Source organism: Rhopilema esculentum, chromosome 13 (assembly GCF_057945365.1).
Source record: "Rhopilema esculentum isolate cy_ngs chromosome 13, ASM5794536v1, whole genome shotgun sequence".
Classification (NCBI taxonomy): domain Eukaryota; kingdom Metazoa; phylum Cnidaria; class Scyphozoa; order Rhizostomeae; family Rhizostomatidae; genus Rhopilema; species Rhopilema esculentum.
In genome coordinates, this window is record NC_142827.1 from 7410496 (window position 1) to 7426808 (window position 16313).

The window sequence follows — 16313 nt, forward strand, 5'->3', positions numbered from 1 at the left end:
CGATTTTTAGTCACACAAACTCGGAAAATATTGCAAATGCGGCAATGTTATAACTAAGTCCTCTTTAATACATAGGTGTTTTCATTGTAGCTCATTATCGAAGGTGTTACCGGCAACAGCTACACAGGAGACATTGCAATCGATGACTTTGAAGTCAAACAGCAATACTGTACCACCATGCCGTCTAAAGCTGCTCCAACAATGCCTACAACTACCTCATCAAAACCACCAACAACAACAAGTGCCGCATCGTCCACAACGGTTACATTGCCGTCTACTACAACATCAACTTCTGGCAAAAGTTCGACGCCATTCGTCAGGACCTTGCCAGGTAATTATTTAGAGAATATACATTTCGTTGATTCAATCTCTTTCAAAAACACGCAAAAAAATTTTCAGTATCAGAAAGCATTCATGTAAGTTTTAAAATTAACCACATTAAGCACAGTCCTAACGAAATTACGATCGATTCATAAAAGTCCTTAAATAAATCTAAGATTAATTTTCACAATAAAATATTTTACGAAAAATGACTCGGCTGCTGGTACGCTATAATGTTTATATTTTGATGTACCTTGAAGGTGGCTGTAACTTTCAAACTGGCTTCTGTGGATGGTACAATGCAGCAACGGGAGATGATTTTGATTGGATAGTTCACGCTGGCTCTACATCAAGCAGTGCAACTGGGCCCAGAGCGGACCACAATGGCAATACAAACGGTACTTGTTTTCTTCTCACTCAATACAATAGAAATTTAAAAAATGTCAATCTATTATACGTGAATTTCTATCTTAAGACCTATGCAAAGCCAGGCCTTGGTTGCAAGGGGGCAGAAAATTCACAACCCAATATGCTCACGTTCCAACAAATCTAGACGGATGGTGACATATCACCAATCCTGCGAAGCTTTGATTCAAGATAGCCAAACTCTGGCCAAACATACCATATAGCTTCAAGCAGTCAACCAGCATCTTTAAATGAAAAAAATTTCAATAGAATGTTGATCTTTGCCTCTTACTCGAAGGAAAATACTTGTACATCGAGACGTCATCTCCGAGAAGGCCAGGTGATGCTGCACGGCTCATAAGAACGATAACCAACAGCAGCGGAGCTGCCTGCTTTTCATTCTGGTATCACATGTACGGATCTACTGTAGAGAGGCTCAACGTCTACGTGCAAACGGGAACACAAAACAGCAACAGCACCATGCAACTGAGATGGCGACTGATTGGAAATCAAGGAGACGTCTGGAACAAGGCAGCTGTAAACCTTGGCAACGTAAACGGAAACATTACCGTAAGTAAAATGAGCCAACAGCATTTTCCAACTAGATTCATAATGGTGTCTTCGTAACATTTGACATTGCTTTCAGATACAAAAGCTTTATACCTAAGTAAAACAGCAATCATATTCTGTAATAACTTCTTATTTCTTTCGGAGAAACAAAGTACAAGCCAAAACGGACACAGGTAGCATTCCAACCTCGATTTTTAGTCACACAAACTCGGAAAATATTGCAAATGCGGCAATGTTATAACTAAGTCCTCTTTAATACATAGGTGTTTTCATTGTAGCTCATTATCGAAGGTGTTACCGGCAACAGCTACACAGGAGACATTGCAATCGATGACTTTAAAGTCAAACAGCAATACTGTACCACCATGCCGTCTAAAGCTGCTCCAACAATGCCTACAACTACCTCATCAAAACCACCAACAACAACAAGTGCTGCATCGTCTACAACGGTTACATTGCCGTCTACTACAACATCAACTTCTGGCAAAAGTTCGACGCCATTCGTCAGGACCTTGCCAGGTAATTATTTAGAGAATATACATTTCGTTGATTCAATCTCTTTCAAAAACACCCAAACAAATTTTCAGTATCAGGAAGCATTCATGTAAGTTTTAAAATTAACCACATTAAGCACAGTCCTAACGAAATTACGATCGATTCATAAAAGTCCTTAAATATATCTAAGATTAATTTTCACAATAAAATATTTTACGAAAAATGACTCGGCTGCTGGTACGCTATAATGTTTATATTTTGATGTACCTTGAAGGTGGCTGTAACTTTCAAACTGGCTTCTGTGGATGGTACAATGCAGCAACGGGAGATGATTTTGATTGGATAGTTCACGCTGGCTCTACATCAAGCAGTGCAACTGGGCCCAGAGCGGACCACAATGGCAATACAAACGGTACATGTTTCTTCTCACTCAATACAATAGAAATTTAAAAAATGTCAATCTATTATACGTGAATTTCTATCTTAAGACCTATGCAAAGCCAGGCCTTGGTTGCAAGGGGGCAGAAAATTCACAACCCAATATGCTCACGTTCCAACAAATCTAGACGGATGGTGACATATCACCAATCCTGCGAAGCTTTGATTTAAGATAGCCAAACTCTGGCCAAACATACCATATAGTTTCGAGCAGTCAACCAGCATCTTTAAATGAAAAAAATTTCAATAGAATGTTGATCTTTGCCTCTTACTCGAAGGAAAATACTTGTACATCGAGACGTCATCTCCGAGAAGGCCAGGTGATGCTGCACGGCTCATAAGAACGATAACCAACAGCAGCGGAGCTGCCTGCTTTTCATTCTGGTATCACATGTACGGATCTACTGTAGAGAGGCTCAACGTCTACGTGCAAACGGGAACACAAAACAGCAACAGCACCATGCAACTGAGATGGCGACTGATTGGAAATCAAGGAGACGTCTGGAACAAGGGAGCTGTAAACCTTGGCAACGTAAACGGAAACATTACCGTAAGTAAAATGAGCCAACAGCATTTTCCAACTAGATTCATAATGGTGTCTTCGTAACATTTGACATTGCTTTCAGATACAAAAGCTTTATACCTAAGTAAAACAGCAATCATATTCTGTAATAACTTCTTATTTCTTTTGGAGAAACAAAGTACAAGCCAAAACGGACACAGGTAGCATTCAAACCTCGATTTTCTGTCACACAAACTCGGAAAATATTGCAAATGCGGCAACGTTTATAACTAAATCCTATTTAATACATAGGTGTTTTTATTGTAGCTCATTATCGAAGGTGTTACCGGCAACAGCTACACAGGAGACATTGCAATCGATGACTTTGAAGTCAAACAGCAATACTGTACCACCATGCCGTCTAAAGCTGCTCCAACAATGCCTACAACTACCTCATCAAAACCACCAACAACAACAAGTGCTGCATCGTCTACAACGGTTACATTGCCGTCTACTACAACATCAACTTCTGGCAAAAGTTCGACGCCATTCGTCAGGACCTTGCCAGGTAATTATTTAGAGAATATACATTTCGTTGATTCAATCTCTTTCAAAAACACCCAAACAAATTTTCAGTATCAGAAAGCATTCATGTAAGTTTTAAAATTAACCACATTAAGCACAGTCCTAACGAAATTACGATCGATTCATAAAAGTCCTTAAATAAATCTAAGATTAATTTTCACAATAAAATATTTTACGAAAAATGACTCGGCTGCTGGTACGCTATAATGTTTATATTTTGATGTACCTTGAAGGTGGCTGTAACTTTCAAACTGGCTTCTGTGGATGGTACAATGCAGCAACGGGAGATGACTTTGATTGGATAGTTCACGCTGGCTCTACATCAAGCAGTGCAACTGGGCCCAGAGCGGACCACAATGGCAATACAAACGGTACATGTTTCTTCTCACTCAATACAATAGAAATTTAAAAAATGTCAATCTATTATACGTGAATTTCTATCTTAAGACCTATGCAAAGCCAGGCCTTGGTTGCAAGGCAGCAGAAAATTCACAACCCAATATGCTCACGTTCCAACAAATCTAGACGGATGGTGACATATCACCAATCCTGCGAAGCTTTGATTCAAGATAGCCAAACTCTGGCCAAACATACCATATAGTTTCGAGCAGTCAACCAGCATCTTTAAATGAAAAAAATTTCAATAGAATGTTGATCTTTGCCTCTTACTCGAAGGAAAATACTTGTACATCGAGACGTCATCTCCGAGAAGGCCAGGTGATGCTGCACGGCTCATAAGAACGATAACCAACAGCAGCGGAGCTGCCTGCTTTTCATTCTGGTATCACATGTACGGATCTACTGTAGAGAGGCTCAACGTCTACGTGCAAACGGGAACACAAAACAGCAACAGCACCATGCAACTGAGATGGCGACTGATTGGAAATCAAGGAGACGTCTGGAACAAGGCAGCTGTAAACCTTGGCAACGTAAACGGAAACATTACCGTAAGTAAAATGAGCCAACAGCATTTTCCAACTAGATTCATAATGGTGTCTTCGTAACATTTGACATTGCTTTCAGATACAAAAACTTTATACCTAAGTAAAACAGCAATCATATTCTGTAATATCTTCTTATTTCTTTTGGAGAAACAAAGTACAAGCCAAAACGGACACAGGTAGCATTCAAACCTCGATTTTCTGTCACACAAACTCGGAAAATATTGCAAATGCGGCAACGTTTATAACTAAATCCTATTTAATACATAGGTGTTTTTATTGTAGCTCATTATCGAAGGTGTTACCGGCAACAGCTACACAGGAGACATTGCAATCGATGACTTTGAAGTCAAACAGCAATACTGTACCACCATGCCGTCTAAAGCTGCTCCAACAATGCCTACAACTACCTCATCAAAACCACCAACAACAACAAGTGCTGCATCGTCTACAACGGTTACATTGCCGTCTACTACAACATCAACTTCTGGCAAAAGTTCGACGCCATTCGTCAGGACCTTGCCAGGTAATTATTTAGAGAATATACATTTCGTTGATTCAATCTCTTTCAAAAACACCCAAACAAATTTTCAGTATCAGAAAGCATTCATGTAAGTTTTAAAATTAACCACATTAAGCACAGTCCTAACGAAATTACGATCGATTCATAAAAGTCCTTAAATAAATCTAAGATTAATTTTCACAATAAAATATTTTACGAAAAATGACTCGGCTGCTGGTACGCTATAATGTTTATATCTTGATGTACCTTGAAGGTGGCTGTAACTTTCAAACTGGCTTCTGTGGATGGTACAATGCAGCAACGGGAGATGATTTTGATTGGATAGTTCACGCTGGCTCTACATCAAGCAGTGCAACTGGGCCGATGGCGGACCACAACGGCAATACAAACGGTACTTGTTTTCTTCTCACTCAATACAATAGAAATTTAAAAAATGTCAATCTATTATACGTGAATTTCTATCTTAAGACCTATGCAAAGCCAGGCCTTGGTTGCAAGGGGGCAGAAAATTCACAACCCAATATGCTCACGTTCCAACAAATCTAGACGGATGGTGACATATCACCAATCCTGCGAAGCTTTGATTCAAGATAGCCAAACTCTGGCCAAACATACCATATAGCTTCGAGCAGTCAACCAGCATCTTTAAATGAAAAAAATTTCAATAGAATGTTGATCTTTGCCTCTTACTCGAAGGAAAATACTTGTACATCGAGACGTCATCTCCGAGAAGGCAAGGTGATGCTGCACGGCTCATAAGAACGATAACCAACAGCAGCGGAGCTGGCTGCTTTTCATTCTGGTATCACATGTACGGATCTACTGTAGAGAGGCTCAACGTCTACGTGCAAACGGGAACACAAAACAGCAACAGCACCATGCAACTGAGATGGCGACTGATTGGAAATCAAGGAGACGTCTGGAACAAGGCAGCTGTAAACCTTGGCAACGTAAACGGAAACATTACCGTAAGTAAAATGAGCCAACAGCATTTTCCAACTAGATTCATAATGGTGTCTTCGTAACATTTGACATTGCTTTCAGATACAAAAGCTTTATACCTAAGTAAAACAGCAGTCATATTCTGTAATAACTTCTTATTTCTTTCGGAGAAACAAAGTACAAGCCAAAACGGACACAGGTAGCATTCCAACCTCGATTTTTAGTCACACAAACTCGGAAAATATTGCAAATGCGGCATCGTTTATAACTAAATCCTATTTAATACATAGGTGTTTTTATTGTAGCTCATTATCGAAGGTGTTACCGGCAACAGCTACACAGGAGACATTGCAATCGATGACTTTGAAGTCAAACAGCAATACTGTACCACCATGCCGTCTAAAGCTGCTCCAACAATGCCTACAACTACCTCATCAAAACCACCAACAACAACAAGTGCTGCATCGTCTACAACGGTTACATTGCCGTCTACTACAACATCAACATCTGGCAAAAGTTCGACGCCATTCGTCAGGACCTTGCCAGGTAATTATTTAGAGAATATACATTTCGTTGATTCAATCTCTTTCAAAAACACCCAAAAAAATTTTCAGTATCAGAAAGCATTCATGTAAGTTTTAAAATTAACCACATTAAGCACAGTCCTAACGAAATTACGATCGATTCATAAAAGTCCTTAAATAAATCTAAGATTGATTTTCACAATAAAATATTTTACAAAAATTGACTCGGCTGCTGGTACGCTATAATGTTTATATTTTGATGTACCTTGAAGGTGGCTGTAACTTTCAAACTGGCTTCTGTGGATGGTACAATGCAGCAACGGGAGATGATTTTGATTGGATAGTTCACGCTGGCTCTACATCAAGCAGTGCAACTGGGCCGATGGCGGACCACAACGGCAATACAAACGGTACTTGTTTTCTTCTCACTCAATACAATAGAAATTTAAAAAATGTCAATCTATCTTACGTGACTTTCTATCTTAAGACCTATGCAAAGCCAGGCCTTGGTTGCAAGGGGGCAGAAAATTCACAACCCAATATGCTCACGTTCCAACAAATCTAGACGGATGGTGACATATCACCAATCCTGCGAAGCTTTGATTCAAGATAGCCAAACTCTGGCCAAACATACCATATAGCTTCGAGCAGTCAACCAGCATCTTTAAATGAAAAAAATTTCAATAGAATGTTGATCTTTGCCTCTTACTCGAAGGAAAATACTTGTACATCGAGACGTCATCTCCGAGAAGGCCAGGTGATGCTGCACGGCTCATAAGAACGATAACCAACAGCAGCGGAGCTGGCTGCTTTTCATTCTGGTATCACATGTACGGATCTACTGTAGAGAGGCTCAACGTCTACGTGCAAACGGGAACACAAAACAGCAACAGCACAATGCAACTGAGATGGCGACTGATTGGAAATCAAGGAGACGTCTGGAACAAGGCAGCTGTAAACCTTGGCAACGTAAACGGAAACATTACCGTAAGTAAAATGAGCCAACAGCATTTTCCAACTAGATTCATAATGGTGTCTTCGTAACATTTGACATTGCTTTCAGATACAAAAGCTTTATACCTAAGTAAAACAGCAGTCATATTCTGTAATAACTTCTTATTTCTTTCGGAGAAACAAAGTACAAGCCAAAACGGACACAGGTAGCATTCCAACCTCGATTTTTAGTCACACAAAGTCAGAAAATATTGCAAATGCGGCATCGTTTATAACTAAATCCTATTTAATACATAGGTGTTTTTATTGTAGCTCATTATCGAAGGTGTTACCGGCAACAGCTACACAGGAGACATTGCAATCGATGACTTTGAAGTCAAACAGCAATACTGTACCACCATGCCGTCTAAAGCTGCTCCAACAATGCCTACAACTACCTCATCAAAACCACCAACAACAACAAGTGCTGCATCGTCTACAACGGTTACATTGCCGTCTACTACAACATCAACTTCTGGCAAAAGTTCGACGCCATTCGTCAGGACCTTGCCAGGTAATTATTTAGAGAATATACATTTCGTTGATTCAATCTCTTTCAAAAACACCCAAACAAATTTTCAGTATCAGAAAGCATTCATGTAAGTTTTAAAATTAACCACATTAAGCACAGTCCTAACGAAATTACGATCGATTCATAAAAGTCCTTAAATAAATCTAAGATTAATTTTCACAATAAAATATTTTACGAAAAATGACTCGGCTGCTGGTACGCTAAAATGTTTATATTTTGATGTACCTTGAAGGTGGCTGTAACTTTCAAAATGGCTTCTGTGGATGGTACAATGCAGCAACGGGAGATGATTTTGATTGGATAGTTCACGCTGGCTCTACATCAAGCAGTGCAACTGGGCCGATGGCGGACCACAACGGCAATACAAACGGTACTTGTTTTCTTCTCACTCAATACAATAGAAATTTAAAAAATGTCAATCTATTATACGTGAATTTCTATCTTAAGACCTATGCAAAGCCAGGCCTTGGTTGCAAGGGGGCAGAAAATTCACAACCCAATATGCTCACGTTCCAACAAATCTAGACGGATGGTGACATATCACCAATCCTGCGAAGCTTTGATTCAAGATAGCCAAACTCTGGGCAAACATACCATATAGCTTCGAGCAGTCAACCAGCATCTTTAAATGAAAAAAATTTCAATAGAATGTTGATCTTTGCCTCTTACTCGAAGGAAAATACTTGTACATCGAGACGTCATCTCCGAGAAGGCCAGGTGATGCTGCACGGCTCATAAGAACGATAACCAACAGCAGCGGAGCTGCCTGCTTTTCATTCTGGTATCACATGTACGGATCTACTGTAGAGAGGCTCAACGTCTACGTGCAAACGGGAACACAAAACAGCAACAGCACCATGCAACTGAGATGGCGACTGATTGGAAATCAAGGAGACGTCTGGAACAAGGCAGCTGTAAACCTTGGCAACGTAAACGGAAACATTACCGTAAGTAAAATGAGCCAACAGCATTTTCCAACTAGATTCATAATGGTGTCTTCGTAACATTTGACATTGCTTTCAGATACAAAAACTTTATACCTAAGTAAAACAGCAATCATATTCTGTAATAACTTCTTATTTCTTTTGGAGAAACAAAGTACAAGCCAAAACGGACACAGGTAGCATTCAAACCTCGATTTTCTGTCACACAAACTCGGAAAATATTGCAAATGCGGCAACGTTTATAACTAAATCCTATTTAATACATAGGTGTTTTCATTGTAGCTCATTATCGAAGGTGTTACCGGCAACAGCTACACAGGAGACATTGCAATCGATGACTTTGAAGTCAAACAGCAATACTGTACCACCATGCCGTCTAAAGCTGCTCCAACAATGCCTACAACTACCTCATCAAAACCACCAACAACAACAAGTGCTGCATCGTCTACAACGGTTACATTGCCGTCTACTACAACATCAACTTCTGGCAAAAGTTCGACGCCATTCGTCAGGACCTTGCCAGGTAATTATTTAGAGAATATACATTTCGTTGATTCAATCTCTTTCAAAAACACCCAAAAAAATTTTCAGTATCAGAAAGCATTCATGTAAGTTTTAAAATTAACCACATTAAGCACAGTCCTAACGAAATTACGATCGATTCATAAAAGTCCTTAAATAAATCTAAGATTGATTTTCACAATAAAATATTTTACGAAAAATGACTCGGCTGCTGGTACGCTAAAATGTTTATATTTTGATGTACCTTGAAGGTGGCTGTAACTTTCAAACTGGCTTCTGTGGATGGTACAATGCAGGAACGGGAGATGATTTTGATTGGATAGTTCACGCTGGCTCTACATCAAGCAGTGCAACTGGGCCGATGGCGGACCACAACGGCAATACAAACGGTACTTGTTTTCTTCTCACTCAATACAATAGAAATTTAAAAAATGTCAATCTATTATACGTGAATTTCTATCTTAAGACCTATGCAAAGCCAGGCCTTGGTTGCAAGGGGGCAGAAAATTCACAACCCAATATGCTCACGTTCCAACAAATCTAGACGGATGGTGACATATCACCAATCCTGCGAAGCTTTGATTCAAGATAGCCAAACTCTGGCCAAACATACCATATAGCTTCGAGCAGTCAACCAGCATCTTTAAATGAAAAAAATTTCAATAGAATGTTGATCTTTGCCTCTTACTCGAAGGAAAATACTTGTACATCGAGACGTCATCTCCGAGAAGGCCAGGTGATGCTGCACGGCTCATAAGAACGATAACCAACAGCAGCGGAGCTGCCTGCTTTTCATTCTGGTATCACATGTACGGATCTACTGTAGAGAGGCTCAACGTCTACGTGCAAACGGGAACACAAAACAGCAACAGCACCATGCAACTGAGATGGCGACTGATTGGAAATCAAGGAGACGTCTGGAACAAGGCAGCTGTAAACCTTGGCAACGTAAACGGAAACATTACCGTAAGTAAAATGAGCCAACAGCATTTTCCAACTAGATTCATAATGGTGTCTTCGTAACATTTGACATTGCTTTCAGATACAAAAGCTTTATACCTAAGTAAAACAGCAGTCATATTCTGTAATAACTTCTTATTTCTTTCGGAGAAACAAAGTACAAGCCAAAACGGACACAGGTAGCATTCAAACCTCGATTTTTAGTCACACAAACTCGGAAAATATTGCAAATGCGGCAATGTTATAACTAAGTCCTCTTTAATACATAGGTTTTTTCATTGTAGCTCATTATCGAAGGTGTTACCGGCAACAGCTACACAGGAGACATTGCAATCGATGACTTTGAAGTCAAACAGCAATACTGTACCACCATGCCGTCTAAAGCTGCTCCAACAATGCCTACAACTACCTCATCAAAACCACCAACAACAACAAGTGCTGCATCGTCTACAACGGTTACATTGCCGTCTACTACAACATCAACTTCTGGCAAAAGTTCGACGCCATTCGTCAGGACCTTGCCAGGTAATTATTTAGAGAATATACATTTCGTTGATTCAATCTCTTTCAAAAACACCCAAAAAAATTTTCTGTATCAGAAAGCATTCATGTAAGTTTTAAAATTAACCACATTAAGCACAGTCCTAACGAAATTACGATCGATTCATAAAAGTCCTTAAATAAATCTAAGATTAATTTTCACAATAAAATATTTTACGAAAAATGACTCGGCTGCTGGTACGCTATATTATTTATATTTTGATGTACCTTGAAGGTGGCTGTAACTTTCAAACTGGCTTCTGTGGATGGTACAATGCAGCAACGGGAGATGATTTTGATTGGATAGTTCACGCTGGCTCTACATCAAGCAGTGCAACTGGGCCGATGGCGGACCACAACGGCAATACAAACGGTACTTGTTTTCTTCTCACTCAATACAATAGAAATTTAAAAAATGTCAATCTATTATACGTGAATTTCTATCTTAAGACCTATGCAAAGCCAGGCCTTGGTTGCAAGGCAGCAGAAAATTCACAACCCAATATGCTCACGTTCCAACAAATCTAGACGGATGGTGACATATCACCAATCCTGCGAAGCTTTGATTCAAGATAGCCAAACTCTGGCCAAACATACCATATAGCTTCAAGCAGTCAACCAGCATCTTTAAATGAAAAAAATTTCAATAGAATGTTGATCTTTGCCTCTTACTCGAAGGAAAATACTTGTACATCGAGACGTCATCTCCGAGAAGGCCAGGTGATGCTGCACGGCTCATAAGAACGATAACCAACAGCAGCGGAGCTGCCTGCTTTTCATTCTGGTATCACATGTACGGATCTACTGTAGAGAGGCTCAACGTCTACGTGCAAACGGGAACACAAAACAGCAACAGCACCATGCAACTGAGATGGCGACTGATTGGAAATCAAGGAGACGTCTGGAACAAGGCAGCTGTAAACCTTGGCAACGTAAACGGAAACATTACCGTAAGTAAAATGAGCCAACAGCATTTTCCAACTAGATTCATAATGGTGTCTTCGTAACATTTGACATTGCTTTCAGATACAAAAGCTTTATACCTAAGTAAAACAGCAATCATATTCTGTAATAACTTCTTATTTCTTTCGGAGAAACAAAGTACAAGCCAAAACGGACACAGGTAGCATTCCAATCTCGATTTTTAGTCACACAAACTCGGAAAATATTGCAAATGCGGCAATGTTATAACTAAGTCCTCTTTAATACATAGGTGTTTTCATTGTAGCTCATTATCGAAGGTGTTACCGGCAACAGCTACACAGGAGACATTGCAATCGATGACTTTGAAGTCAAACAGCAATACTGTACCACCATGCCGTCTAAAGCTGCTCCAACAATGCCTACAACTACCTCATCAAAACCACCAACAACAACAAGTGCTGCATCGTCTACAACGGTTACATTGCCGTCTACTACAACATCAACTTCTGGCAAAAGTTCGACGCCATTCGTCAGGACCTTGCCAGGTAATTATTTAGAGAATATACATTTCGTTGATTCAATCTCTTTCAAAAACACCCAAAACAATTTTCAGTATCAGAAAGCATTCATGTAAGTTTTAAAATTAACCACATTAAGCACAGTCCTAACGAAATTACGATCGATTCATAAAAGTCCTTAAATAAATCTAAGATTAATTTTCACAATAAAATATTTTACGAAAAATGACTCGGCTGCTGGTACGCTATAATGTTTATATTTTGATGTACCTTGAAGGTGGCTGTAACTTTCAAACTGGCTTCTGTGGATGGTACAATGCAGCAACGGGAGATGATTTTGATTGGATAGTTCACGCTGGCTCTACATCAAGCAGTGCAACTGGGCCGATGGCGGACCACAACGGCAATACAAACGGTACTTGTTTTCTTCTCACTCAATACAATAGAAATTTAAAAAATGTCAATCTATTATACGTGAATTTCTATCTTAAGACCTATGCAAAGCCAGGCCTTGGTTGCAAGGCAGCAGAAAATTCACAACCCAATATGCTCACGTTCCAACAAATCTAGACGGATGGTGACATATCACCAATCCTGCGAAGCTTTGATTCAAGATAGCCAAACTCTGGCCAAACATACCATATAGCTTCGAGCAGTCAACCAGCATCTTTAAATGAAAAAAATTTCAATAGAATGTTGATCTTTGCCTCTTACTCGAAGGAAAATACTTGTACATCGAGACGTCATCTCCGAGAAGGCCAGGTGATGCTGCACGGCTCAGAAGAACGATAGCCAACAGCAGCGGAGCTGCCTGCTTTTCATTCTGGTATCACATGTACGGATCTACTGTAGAGAGGCTCAACGTCTACGTGCAAACGGGAACACAAAACAGCAACAGCACCATGCAACTGAGATGGCGACTGATTGGAAATCAAGGAGACGTCTGGAACAAGGCAGCTGTAAACCTTGGCAACGTAAACGGAAACATTACCGTAAGTAAAATGAGCCAACAGCATTTTCCAACTAGATTCATAATGGTGTCTTCGTAACATTTGACATTGCTTTCAGATACAAAAGCTTTATACCTAAGTAAAACAGCAATCATATTCTGTAATAACTTCATATTTCTTTCGGAGAAACAAAGTACAAGCCAAAACGGACACAGGTAGCATTCCAACCTCGATTTTTAGTCACACAAACTCGGAAAATATTGCAAATGCGGCAATGTTATAACTAAGTCCTCTTTAATACATAGGTGTTTTCATTGTAGCTCATTATCGAAGGTGTTACCGGCAACAGCTACACAGGAGACATTGCAATCGATGACTTTGAAGTCAAACAGCAATACTGTACCACCATGCCGTCTAAAGCTGCTCCAACAATGCCTACAACTACCTCATCAAAACCACCAACAACAACAAGTGCTGCATCGTCTACAACGGTTACATTGCCGTCTACTACAACATCAACTTCTGGCAAAAGTTCGACGCCATTCGTCAGGACCTTGCCAGGTAATTATTTAGAGAATATACATTTCGTTGATTCAATCTCTTTCAAAAACACCCAAAAAAATTTTCAGTATCAGAAAGCATTCATGTAAGTTTTAAAATTAACCACATTAAGCACAGTCCTAACGAAATTACGATCGATTCATAAAAGTCCTTAAATAAATCTAAGATTAATTTTCACAATAAAATATTTTACGAAAAATGACTCGGCTGCTGGTACGCTATAATGTTTATATTTTGATGTACCTTGAAGGTGGCTGTAACTTTCAAACTGGCTTCTGTGGATGGTACAATGCAGCAACGGGAGATGATTTTGATTGGATAGTTCACGCTGGCTCTACATCAAGCAGTGCAACTGGGCCGATGGCGGACCACAACGGCAATACAAACGGTACTTGTTTTCTTCTCACTCAATACAATAGAAATTTAAAAAATGTCAATCTATTATACGTGAATTTCTATCTTAAGACCTATGCAAAGCCAGGCCTTGGTTGCAAGGCAGCAGAAAATTCACAACCCAATATGCTCACGTTCCAACAAATCTAGACGGATGGTGACATATCACCAATCCTGCGAAGCTTTGATTCAAGATAGCCAAACTCTGGCCAAACATACCATATAGCTTCGAGCAGTCAACCAGCATCTTTAAATGAAAAAAATTTCAATAGAATGTTGATCTTTGCCTCTTACTCGAAGGAGAATACTTGTACATCGAGACGTCATCTCCGAGAAGGCCAGGTGATGCTGCACGGCTCATAAGAACGATAACCAACAGCAGCGGAGCTGCCTGCTTTTCATTCTGGTATCACATGTACGGATCTACTGTAGAGAGGCTCAACGTCTACGTGCAAACGGGAACACAAAACAGCAACAGCACCATGCAACTGAGATGGCGACTGATTGGAAATCAAGGAGACGTCTGGAACAAGGCAGCTGTAAACCTTGGCAACGTAAACGGAAACATTACCGTAAGTAAAATGAGCCAACAGCATTTTCCAACTAGATTCATAATGGTGTCTTCGTAACATTTGACATTGCTTTCAGATACAAAAGCTTTATACCTAAGTAAAACAGCAATCATATTCTGTAATAACTTCTTATTTCTTTCGGAGAAACAAAGTACAAGCCAAAACGGACACAGGTAGCATTCAAACCTCGATTTTCTGTCACACAAACTCGGAAAATATTGCAAATGCGGCAACGTTTATAACTAAATCCTATTTAATACATAGGTGTTTTTATTTTAGCTCATTATCGAAGGTGTTACCGGCAACAGCTACACAGGAGACATTGCAATCGATGACTTTGAAGTCAAACAGCAATACTGTACCACCATGCCGTCTAAAGCTGCTCCAACAATGCCTACAACTACCTCATCAAAACCACCAACAACAACAAGTGCTGCATCGTCTACAACGGTTACATTGCCGTCTACTACAACATCAACTTCTGGCAAAAGTTCGACGCCATTCGTCAGGACCTTGCCAGGTAATTATTTAGAGAATATACATTTCGTTGATTCAATCTCTTTCAAAAACACCCAAACAAATTTTCAGTATCAGAAAGCATTCATGTAAGTTTTAAAATTAACCACATTAAGCACAGTCCTAACGAAATTACGATCGATTCATAAAAGTCCTTAAATAAATCTAATATTAATTTTCACAATAAAATATTTTACGAAAAATGACTCGGCTGCTGGTACGCTATAATGTTTATATTTCGATGAACCTTGAAGGTGGCTGTAACTTTCAAACTGGCTTCTGTGGATGGTACAATGCAGCAACGGGAGATGATTTTGATTGGATAGTTCACGCTGGCTCTACATCAAGCAGTGCAACTGGGCCGATGGCGGACCACAACGGCAATACAAACGGTACTTGTTTTCTTCTCACTCAATACAATAGAAATTTAAAAAATGTCAATCTATTATACGTGAATTTCTATCTTAAGACCTATGCAAAGCCAGGCCTTGGTTGCAAGGCAGCAGAAAATTCACAACCCAATATGCTCACGTTCCAACAAATCTAGACGGATGGTGACATATCACCAATCCTGCGAAGCTTTGATTCAAGATAGCCAAACTCTGGCCAAACATACCATATAGCTTCGAGCAGTCAACCAGCATCTTTAAATGAAAAAAATTTCAATAGAATGTTGATCTTTGCCTCTTACTCGAAGGAAAATACTTGTACATCGAGACGTCATCTCCGAGAAGGCCAGGTGATGCTGCACGGCTCATAAGAACGATAACCAACAGCAGCGGAGCTGCCTGCTTTTCATTCTGGTATCACATGTACGGATCTACTGTAGAGAGGCTCAACGTCTACGTGCAAACGGGAACACAAAACAGCAACAGCACCATGCAACTGAGATGGCGACTGATTGGAAATCAAGGAGACGTCTGGAACAAGGCAGCTGTAAACCTTGGCAACGTAAACGGAAACATTACCGTAAGTAAAATGAGCCAACAGCATTTTCCAACTAGATTCATAATGGTGTCTTCGTAACATTTGACATTGCTTTCAGATACAAAAGCTTTATACCTAAGTAAAACAGCAATCATATTCTGTAATAACTTCTTATTTATTTTGGAGAAACAAAGTACAAGCCAAAACGGACACAG

The 16313-nt window shown here is 39.7% G+C and overlaps 4 protein-coding genes across 4 annotated transcripts; all 4 read left to right on the top strand.

The window, feature by feature from the left end:
* Positions 1-131: 131 nt before the first annotated feature.
* On the top strand, positions 132-1580 carry LOC148958625 (MAM domain-containing glycosylphosphatidylinositol anchor protein 2-like). Its single transcript, XM_089112283.1, has 3 exons — positions 132-331; positions 582-719; positions 1025-1580. Exons 1-3 carry the CDS (start codon positions 178-180, stop codon positions 1351-1353), a joined length of 621 nt encoding a protein of 206 aa, XP_088968409.1. The 5' UTR covers positions 132-177; the 3' UTR covers positions 1354-1580.
* LOC148958626 (MAM domain-containing glycosylphosphatidylinositol anchor protein 2-like) lies at positions 1580-2922 on the top strand. The gene is made up of 3 exons (XM_089112284.1): positions 1580-1815; positions 2066-2203; positions 2508-2922. Exons 1-3 carry the CDS (start codon positions 1662-1664, stop codon positions 2834-2836), a joined length of 621 nt encoding a protein of 206 aa, XP_088968410.1. The 5' UTR covers positions 1580-1661; the 3' UTR covers positions 2837-2922.
* Positions 2923-3497: 575 nt separating this feature from the next.
* LOC148958627 (MAM domain-containing glycosylphosphatidylinositol anchor protein 2-like) lies at positions 3498-4343 on the top strand. The gene is made up of 2 exons (XM_089112190.1): positions 3498-3687; positions 3992-4343. Exons 1-2 carry the CDS (start codon positions 3498-3500, stop codon positions 4318-4320), a joined length of 519 nt encoding a protein of 172 aa, XP_088968316.1. The 3' UTR covers positions 4321-4343.
* A 286-nt stretch (positions 4344-4629) lies between these two features.
* On the top strand, positions 4630-16275 carry LOC135691997 (MAM and LDL-receptor class A domain-containing protein 2). Its single transcript, XM_089112191.1, has 23 exons — positions 4630-4783; positions 5034-5171; positions 5477-5748; positions 6028-6268; positions 6519-6656; positions 6962-7233; positions 7513-7753; positions 8004-8141; positions 8447-8718; positions 8998-9238; positions 9489-9765; positions 9969-10203; positions 10482-10722; positions 10973-11249; positions 11453-11687; positions 11966-12206; positions 12394-12741; positions 12900-13171; positions 13450-13690; positions 13941-14078; positions 14384-14655; positions 14935-15175; positions 15408-16275. Exons 1-23 carry the CDS (start codon positions 4630-4632, stop codon positions 15716-15718), a joined length of 5436 nt encoding a protein of 1811 aa, XP_088968317.1. The 3' UTR covers positions 15719-16275.
* Positions 16276-16313: the final 38 nt, after the last annotated feature.

What these genes read in the sequence shown, in the direction of transcription:
- LOC148958627 (XM_089112190.1), top strand. Translation starts at nt 3,498, where the DNA reads ATGACTCGGCTGCTGGTACGCTATAATGTTTATATTTTGATGTACCTT. An exon ending in CCACAATGGCAATACAAACG is followed by an intron (nt 3,688 to 3,991) that starts GTACATGTTTCT and finishes TCTTACTCGAAG; the next exon opens with GAAAATACTTGTACATCGAG.
- LOC148958625 (XM_089112283.1), top strand. Translation starts at nt 178, where the DNA reads ATGCCGTCTAAAGCTGCTCCAACAATGCCTACAACTACCTCATCAAAA. An exon ending in ATTCGTCAGGACCTTGCCAG is followed by an intron (nt 332 to 581) that starts GTAATTATTTAG and finishes TGTACCTTGAAG; the next exon opens with GTGGCTGTAACTTTCAAACT. An exon ending in CCACAATGGCAATACAAACG is followed by an intron (nt 720 to 1,024) that starts GTACTTGTTTTC and finishes TCTTACTCGAAG; the next exon opens with GAAAATACTTGTACATCGAG.
- LOC148958626 (XM_089112284.1), top strand. Translation starts at nt 1,662, where the DNA reads ATGCCGTCTAAAGCTGCTCCAACAATGCCTACAACTACCTCATCAAAA. An exon ending in ATTCGTCAGGACCTTGCCAG is followed by an intron (nt 1,816 to 2,065) that starts GTAATTATTTAG and finishes TGTACCTTGAAG; the next exon opens with GTGGCTGTAACTTTCAAACT. An exon ending in CCACAATGGCAATACAAACG is followed by an intron (nt 2,204 to 2,507) that starts GTACATGTTTCT and finishes TCTTACTCGAAG; the next exon opens with GAAAATACTTGTACATCGAG.
- LOC135691997 (XM_089112191.1), top strand. Translation starts at nt 4,630, where the DNA reads ATGCCGTCTAAAGCTGCTCCAACAATGCCTACAACTACCTCATCAAAA. An exon ending in ATTCGTCAGGACCTTGCCAG is followed by an intron (nt 4,784 to 5,033) that starts GTAATTATTTAG and finishes TGTACCTTGAAG; the next exon opens with GTGGCTGTAACTTTCAAACT. An exon ending in ATTCGTCAGGACCTTGCCAG is followed by an intron (nt 15,176 to 15,407) that starts GTAATTATTTAG and finishes ATAATGTTTATA; the next exon opens with TTTCGATGAACCTTGAAGGT.